This window comes from Monoraphidium neglectum (assembly GCF_000611645.1).
Source record: "Monoraphidium neglectum strain SAG 48.87 unplaced genomic scaffold scaffold02354, whole genome shotgun sequence".
Lineage (NCBI taxonomy): Eukaryota > Viridiplantae > Chlorophyta > Chlorophyceae > Sphaeropleales > Selenastraceae > Monoraphidium > Monoraphidium neglectum.
In genome coordinates, this window is record NW_014011274.1 from 480 (window position 1) to 8,984 (window position 8,505).

General features: G+C 66.8%; 2 protein-coding genes across 2 annotated transcripts; both read right to left on the bottom strand.

The window, feature by feature from the left end:
• Window positions 1-1,683: 1,683 nt before the first annotated feature.
• MNEG_10527 (hypothetical protein) lies at window positions 1,684-5,906 on the bottom strand (the record flags this gene model as incomplete). The annotated part of the gene is made up of 9 exons (XM_014041000.1): window positions 1,684-1,813; window positions 1,993-2,066; window positions 2,389-2,514; window positions 2,745-3,149; window positions 3,483-3,656; window positions 3,901-4,368; window positions 4,667-4,780; window positions 5,133-5,578; window positions 5,849-5,906. The coding sequence occupies 9 exons, from the start codon at window positions 5,904-5,906 to the stop codon at window positions 1,684-1,686; spliced, it is 1,995 nt and encodes a 664-aa protein (XP_013896454.1).
• Window positions 5,907-7,753: 1,847 nt separating this feature from the next.
• On the bottom strand, window positions 7,754-8,467 carry MNEG_10528 (hypothetical protein; the record flags this gene model as incomplete). Its single annotated transcript, XM_014041001.1, has 1 exon — window positions 7,754-8,467. The coding sequence occupies one exon, from the start codon at window positions 8,465-8,467 to the stop codon at window positions 7,754-7,756; it is 714 nt and encodes a 237-aa protein (XP_013896455.1).
• Between the last annotated feature and the right edge of the window lie 38 nt (window positions 8,468-8,505).

Below are 8,505 nucleotides of genomic sequence, written 5' to 3' on the forward strand. Positions count from 1 at the left end.
TGCGCAGAGGTCTCACTGCTGAAGCACCCCACAGATCACGCACGGCCTGAACAAGCCTCACCTGTCATCCAGGCCGGCAGCGTGGCATGCCTGCCGCGGCCAGCCATGTTGCCGCCTACTGGGTCCTCTACCTCCGCGTGGTACAGAAAATCTTAGAGATTATACGATGTCCAAATCGTCGACACACGTATCTCGATCTTCAAGGCGAGATCATGGACGAAGGCTGCCGTGATCTGTTGGCCAGCACGACACGATGGTTCCGCAAAGCTATACCACCGAACATCAGCTCATGCACAGTTTGCCAGAATGCAGGCCGTGTTGCCCGAACGTAGGTCGGCATGTGCGACAAGCCTGCATCGACACGCATCGACTCATGCCACCGGATGGGAAACGGCTGGCAGCTTGCTGCAGCGCTGGTGAATTGGGGTAAGACTCTGCCCACCTTGTGCGCACGCTGTTGTATCTACCAGCATCCCATTGCACATGGATGGTCTGAAAAGAATTTCCAAGTGCGAACAGGAGGCGGTCACCCCACACGCCTTGACCCCTTTTGACTGCAGTCTTGTGCGCACACCTCAGCTCAACATAGGTGCGGTGGCGGTGATGTCACAAGCGCGCAATCCGTGCCTACACAACGCCGCCAAGCTCACCGCCAACAAGCGGCTGATGTCATGGCTCAGTGCCAGGGCTGCGCCTCGCGCCCTCACTCATCGTCACATCTATCTGTACAGTATTTCCCAAAGGTCAAGTCGAGGCACGCGTCGATGCTGCCTCCTGGGATGCCACACCTGACCCAACCACTATGCACATGTGCTTCGGAGTGAGGAGCCAGCTAGCAAAAGTTTGCAGTTAGGTGCAGCGACGCAACAGCCGGCCATTACAGTTGCTTGCTTTGTCGCACCATTAGTGACATCACTCGGCGCGCAGGTCTCCAGACTCAACAAGGTGACAGAGCGCATTGTTCCCGAGGCAGCCCGCCATCATACGCCCAAGTTCTTGTTCTCAAAGTGTGTTCGTGTATGTTCAAGGCGGACCCAAGTTCGACAAAGCACGCGCATGCTTTTCAAGCAGGGTTGAGCAGGGTGCGGTGCAGACTGCTTGCGAGGCGCCCCATCAACCCACAGTAATCAAATGTTGCGATTCAGGAGGCCGCAAGGTGGCATCCATCCATGCTCGCAAGTAAGGGGCGACGCAGGCAGGGGCGACTCGCGCTGCGGGGCAAGGGTGCGAAATGTCGATCGGTATCAGCAAACAGGCCCAGCGCACGCGGCAAGGGTGCCGGTTTTGGGGCTGCACCCGCGTCTGCAGTGCGCGCAGGTCATGGTACCTGCATCCCAGGGCAAAAAAAGCAACCCTGGAGGAATCCATGACACGCGCGATGGGTTCCAAAGAAAGGTTCAAGACTTGAAGCCATGCCTGGCATAGGACAGGACGCGTGCCCACTTCGGGCGTTGTTTTGCCTCGCGTCGACTCCAGCCACCGCCATTATATGAGGGCACCTGCGCCCCATCCCGAAGCGCGCTCATGCGCTGCACAAAAAACACGCAAAACTCGCGCCAGCGCCCCCAGCGCCGCCGTGGGGCCGGGGTGCCGCCGGTGTATGAAATATTGGGGGTTCGAGATTTTTATTCACGGCCGGTGGTCCCGTTCAAGGGCCCGGCGTGTTGCTGCCCGGCCGCCTGCTCAGAGAATAACAGGCAGGAGGGGGAAGCCGTCGATCACAAAAATGGTCAGGTAGCCGACAGTGTAGGTCGCCTTGAGGGTGGCGACGTTGAGGGGGTTCAGGGCTCCCGTGACCTTCCCGACGGCGGGCCTGAGGGGCGGGCGCAAGGGAGCGAAAGAGGTGAGGGCAGTTTGTTATACACGCACGGCAGCCATGGGGCGACAAAGGGGTTGCTCAATTGTATGCAATGGCAAGAGGGGGGAACAGGTCGATGCGCAATTTGGTCAACGGGCGGCGGCAGGTGAGGGCGGCCTCCTCGTGGCACTCACGAGTCAACGGTGATCTGCTGCCCGAGGCGGGTGACGACCTTGCCGCTGGTGACGGGGCCCTCGACATAGTGGTACTGCGGAGAGGGAAGGGGGGTGGCAGACGGCGGCAGTGGTGAGGGCCAAGGAGTGGCGAGCGCAGAGGGGAACGACGCGGGTGTTCGGCAGGCTTCCGGCCGATCAGAGGCGCACGCGCCGGCCGCCTCGTACGTCGCTGCTCAGGGAGAGGGTGGCGCGCGGACGGCGGCAAAGGCGCGGGGCACCGGCCGCCTGCCTGCCGGTCAACCAGAGGTCAACCTAGGGTCAACCAATGGCCAACCTAGGTTCAGCCGATGGTCAACCGGGGGTCAACCAATGGCCAACCTAGGTTCAGCCAATTTTCCATTCAGGCGGGCGCACCTTGGCGAGCGTCTCCCTGAGCTGCTTGCTAGACTCGATCGAGTCTATGAAGATGTCGCGGGACCAGGGCAGGAGGGGGATCCTTTCGCCCAGCGCCGTCCAGGCCGAGTCCAGCGGCAGGAAGAGCTGCATAGGCGGTGATTCGGGGGAGGGACGGGGCGCATCCAGGGAGGGTGTAAACCGCTCGCAAGGGGGCCTGGTGGGCTACGTCTACAGGGGGTTGCCGCGGTGGGATGAATTGGCTTCGCAGGTGCTGCGCGGACAGAATCTGCTGCGGCTTGGGATGCACAAAGAAGGCGCCAGGAAATTAGGTCGCATCGCAGGCGCGGCCCGGCGCCCGCCTGCGCCGGGCGCACCGTGGCGGCGGTGTTGCCCTTGAGGGCCTTCTTGATGAATGGCCGGAAGTAGCGCGCGCTGTAGAACGTGGTCGTCCTCAGGCTGAACAAAAACTTGTCAAACGTGGAGAACGTGCCCGGCGGCAGCAGCAGCGGCGTGTTGAGCGCGTGCACGACGTAGCTGGTGCTGCCGTCGTAATCGCCGGCGAATGTGAGGTTGAAGCGCGTCACCTTGGCCTGCTCGCTGGCCACGGGGTTTTTGACGTAGACGACGAGCTTGAAGGGGAAGAGGATGCTCTTGCCCTTGAACAGCTTGATGACGGCCGAGGGGTCGTCCGGCGTCTGCAGCGTGTTGAGCGGCTCCATGGTGCCCGTGGGCAGCGAGTACTGAGGGTACACGCCCACGGCCACGTGGAACCTCAGGACCTGCGATTTGATGTGAGTTCAGAGGGTGAGGTTTCAGGTTTGCCGCCGGACGCATCCACTGATGCGTGCAGCGATGATGGCTTGAAGGCTGGGTGGGTACCTTGACCCGCATGAATGGCCCCCGCGTCTGCGGCCATCCATGCTCATGGGATTGGATTTAGAACATGAGCGTCGCATTGCTCAGGTCCAGGCGGCTACCAATAGGGCAAGGGCAGCTGCTGCGCCGCCGCGGCCGCAATCAAAGGCGCACGTGCATCCGCGATTCCCTCGGAGCTGCAGCTGTGCGCCCGCACGGCGCGTGCACATGCAGCAGGGCGGCGAGCCGGCCCCCACTGACGCGCCGCTGCCGCTGTTCGGCCCGCGCCGCCCGCCACGGGCGCGCACCTTTGCCACCCATTTCAGGTAGAAGCTGGCGGGGCCCTTGGCCATATCATCCAGCAGGGCCTGGGTCGTCTTAAGGCCGACGGCCTTTGCCAGGTGCGCGATGACCTTGTTCGTGGGGCAGAACTGCGGACCGCAGATAGTTTCGCACAGGGGCAGCGACCGCGGGCGGCAGGCGAGGGTTAGCGGTGGCGTGGACAAGAGCCGAGGAAACGCTGCACTCGGACGACGAGGCCGCACGCCTGTCCCTGTTGTCGCTGTTTGCGCTGGCGCTGCACAGCAAACGGCTGCAGGGTCGCAGCCGCCCCTCGTTGGGATCCAGGGGACGACCCGATAACAAGCCGTGCCGACACACCCAGGCGGCACCCACCACAGTGGACCCCTCGTAAGAGATGCTGGCGGCCTCCAGCAGCCTCTTGCAGTCCGCCACATCAGCGGCTGTCACCGGCTTGCCGCTGGGCTTGTCATACTCCCCGTCCGGCTTGTCCTCGATTCCGCTGCTGCTGCTGCTGTTGCCGCTGCCGTTGCCGCCGCCGCCGCAGCCGGTGCAGTTGGGGCGCAGCAGGCTCTCCTCGATCGCGTGCACGATGAAGCCGGTGGTCGCGCCCGCGTAGATGCCCCCAAACGTCAGGTCGAAAGAGAGCACGTCCTCGTCCCGCCCGGCGCCGGCGACCTTGATCCTGAGCTTGCCCTTGCTGGTCGTCTGCTGGGTGACTGTGAGCTTTTTGGTGGCGTCGGACGCGGTCAGCAGCGTGGTGAGGGAGAGGCCGCCGGTGGCGGCCACGAAGCCGGCCTTGGTGTACACCTTGCGGGGGTCGACCACGTGGAACTGCATGACCTGAGGGGGGCAGGGTCAAACGTGCGGTGCAGGTAGGTGGAGAGGGGGCCAGGCATGATTGAGGAGCTGAAGACGAAGGGGGCGCGAGGGGTGATTGGGCGGTTCAGACAGAGCGGTCAAGCCGCCGGGCGCAGCCGCGCCCACAATAGCCACATCACGTTGGAGGAGCAATCCCCCCGGCGCACGCGCGTGGACCGTCGAGGGTGCGGCGGGCGAGGCGGCCCCGCTTTGTGCGGCGGCGCCCGCGCCGCCGGACGCTTGGGGGCGTGCAGGGGCCGCGCCGCGCCGGGCGCCTCACCCGCGCGACCTCGGCCTTGTTGGGGTATGAGTCGAGGCCGGCAATGAGGGCGTCGACGCTGGCAAAGTTGAAGTGCCTGGCCAGCTTCGTCAGGCCGGTGTTGAGGGGGCAGAACTGGGGCGTGCGTGCATGGAGAGGTGTTTTGCAGGGAGGAGGAATGGCTGTTGAGGTCAGGGCATTGGCTCAGACGAGAGGCCCGACGGGCGGCGTGGGGGGGGGGGGGGAGGCTGATGGGCCGATTTGCTCCTTCCATTCGCGCTGACGTGGCACCCGTCAAGGCGGCACCCCCCTTTGGCAGGCAGGGCGATCGGCCCAGGGCCACACGGCACCATTCAAGGGTGGGGGCGCCGCCGGCGCCGCAGCAGATACAGAGCGCCTGGCCGTTCTCTCGCGCCGCAAGGCGCCGCCGCGGCTGGCGCAAGGGGCTGGGGCGGGCGCGGCGGCGCGCTGGCCAGGGGGCGCTCACCACCGTGGTCGCGGCGCCAGTCTGTGCGATCTGGAGCTTGGCCAGCAGCTGACCGCACGCCGAGACGTCGACAAAGGTGACGCCGCGGTTGCAATCCACCCCGCCCTTCTCGCAGCCGTTGCCGTCGTCGCGACCGCCGCCGCTGAAGCTGCCGTCGTCCTTGCCGCCGCCCTTGTCATCGAAGGCACCGCCGGAGTCGTCCTTGCCGCCGCCGCCAGTGCCTTTGTCGTCCGTGCCGTTCTTGCCGGTAGTGGTAGGGTCGTCCTTGCCGCCGCCGCCGGTGCCTTTGTCGTCTGTCGCGTTGGTGCCGCCGCCGACGGTCTCATTCTTGCCGGTGGTGCCTTTGTCGTCCGTAGTGTTCTTGCCGCCAGTGGCGATGGTACCATTTGTGCCGCCGCCGCCAGAGACGGTGTCATCCTGGCCGTCTTTGGCCACAGCGTGCCATGCTGCATGTCAAAAACCGCAGCGAAGGCCGAGGACGGGTAGACGGCGGTGGTGGGGGGTGACGGTGCTGGCGACAATGGCACAGTTATTCGAAATCACTGAGTTTCCCGCTGGGATGAGGCCGAGATGCATGCCACGAGTCGGACAGGACCACGGATGGTGGCTTCGTTTGTCAGTGGCCGCGGGCCACCCAGTCTGCCACGCCCGGGCGTGCGGCAGCTGAGCTTCAGCGCATGCTGTAGCTTGTATTGCCTGTAATTTCAACAACTCACCAGTCGCGCACAGCAGGATCGCCACCAACAACACGGCGGCCCTGGTCGGCGAGCCCATTGTTATTACTAGGCGCCCTGGTGGATCTAAAAGTAAATAATCACACCTTTGAGTCTATCACGCTGAGCAATGTAGCACAGCGCTGATAGAGGTAAGGGAGTCACATCCGTCACCCGCCCTCCGCCCTGTGAGTCATGACACCGGAGAAGGTCGGTCCCGCCAACAGTCTTGAATCCGGCTGCTGCCAGCCAATGAAGTATGATGCAGAGTGTGATGTGTTGCTCCTTGCGACTGGTGCCCTGTTCCGGAGGCGCTGGCGGGTTTTGTGGCGCGCGTGTGCAGGATACGCGAGTGACGCCAGATATGGCGCGTGCGCCTGGCTGCGGCCTCAGTGCATCGCTACCCCCTTGACCTATCGACGCCGCCCCCCAAAAAGGATGCAACGCGACGCGCTGCCGCAGCCCTGTTGCTGCTCTTAGATGTTCCAGTGCAAGGCGGCGGCAGGACGGCAGGTGGCCCGCCAGCTGCCGCGGCGCTGAGGTGGCCAACGGCCCTGCCTGCCGGCCGGCGGCGCGCATGGCCCGCCAGGGCAGAAGGTCTTCTGGGGCGTTTGGCTGGTCCCAATTGCACAGCACACCACATTTGATGAAACCAAGTCAGGGGCAGCCTCGGCAATATCGATAATCACGCTCGCCCCGCGCGGCTGCGCGGCCCCGACGCTAGCCAGTAGCTGGGCGCCCGCCGGCGCCGGCCTCTCAGCCGCCCCGGCGCGCCCCGCACGCGCCCCGCACGCGGCCCCTGCCTGTCCTGCCGCCCGCCCGCGATCTGCAGCACGCCGCCGCGGCGGCACGGCCGCAGCAGTGCTTCCAATGTTCGTGTTAGCCGCGTCCTGGGAGCGAGCGGCGCTGGCACCCGCCGGAAATTTCACCGCTTCCATCCCGCAGCAGTGCAGCAGCAGCCGGCTGAGCTGTGCTGCAGGGACCGCCTGGCCCAGGGGAGGCCACAGCATCCGACGGCCAGTCAGAGCCTACAAGCAATTTTTTGATTTGCCGCGCCCTGACATGGCTGCCCCCCCAGCCTGCGACTGCAGTCGCGAGCTACCACCACAAGTTACAGCGTGGCTAACTGCGGTCTTCAACTACCGGCGAGGAAGCGGTCACGGATGCGCCGGCGCCGGAGGCCGCCCGGCGGCGGCGCGGCCCCGAGGTTTGACGGCCGGGGGCGCGGGCGGCCGGGTCCCGCGCCGCCCGGGAAGAAAGCAATTGGCAGTTCGCGCCGGGGGCGGCGCGGTTGTCGCGCCGGCCGCGGGCGACGCGGCAGAGGATCGCCAGGGAGGGGCGCAAGAGGGAGGGAGAGAGATAAAACAGGGGAAAGAGAGAGGGGAAAAAAAGGGGCAGAGTAAGAGAGAGGAAGAGGGCGGCGCAGCGCGGGACCGGGGCCGGCGGGGGCAGCGCGCCGCTTCGGTTCGGCCCTGCCGCCGGCCTGGGTAGGTGTTGCGTTGCTGCTGTGTCGTGTGTCGCAAGGCGCCGCCGCACCCGCACTCGTCAAAAATATACTTCTCTGCGAACCGCCCGGCGCAGAGGGCCGGCGTCGGGCCACACGTGCCGCCTGGCGGCGCCGAGCGCGCTGCGGCGCCGCGTCTTGAGACCATGCCTTGGACCGCCCGCGGGCGGCGGGGGGACGCGACGACGAGAGGGGGGACACAGCAACCAGCCCTGGCTGCCCACAAAATGGACCCGCCCCGCAGGCGAGCCCGCCTTCGGGGCGCTCCTTCTGCCACATAGGTCGGCCGCCACCGCCGCCGCCGCCGCCGCAGCTCCGCGCGGGCGTCCTCCCAGCCGCATGGCTGCGGCCGAGACCCCCAGGTCGCCCCCAATGCCCAGGGCCGCGTCTGTGAGTCGTCGTCATCACTCCACCAGGCCGCGCATTATGTCCTGCGCCAGCTTGTTGAGCTCCGCGTCCGCCGCCGTCACGATGCTGTGGCTCGACGCCAATGCATCCTCGTCCCCGATGACGTCACCGACCCCGGGCCGCCCCAGCCCGCCGCCCGCGCCGCCGGCGCCGTCCTGGGCGCCGCCGAGCGAGCCGTGGAGGCCGCCGGGCGCCAGCTGGAGGCCCCGGTGGTGGTGCGGCGACGCGCCGGCGCCGAGGCCCCAGAGCCCACCGGGCGGCCCGAACAGCGCCGGCGGCGGCGCTGGCAGCTGGGGCGCCTGCACCGGCGCGCCGGTGCCCCACTCGCCGCCGCCGCTGCTGTGGCGCCGCATGATGGCAGCCGCCGCGGCGGCGTCCTCCATGCCGCCGCTGGCAGGCGGCTGGTGCGGGCCGAAGGGCTCGTCGGGCAGGTTGAGGTGCGGCGCGCCGCCCCCGCCGCCGCCAGCTGACCCTCCATACCCGGCCCCGCTATACACACCCCCGCCACCGGCGCCGGCGCCGTCGTCAGATGCGCACGAGCGGAACCCAGGAAACAGCGTGTCTGGCAGCCCGCGCAGCGCGAGGTGCCCGTGCGGGCTCGCAAACGCGCCGCCGCCGGCGCCGCCGAGTTCCGGCAGCAGCGCTGGCCGCAGCCCCCCCGCCGACCCCGGCCGCGCGGGGCCCGCGAACGCGCCGTCGAGCGGCTGCATCAGCAGGTGGTTGTGGTGGGGGTGGTGGTGCGGCGGCG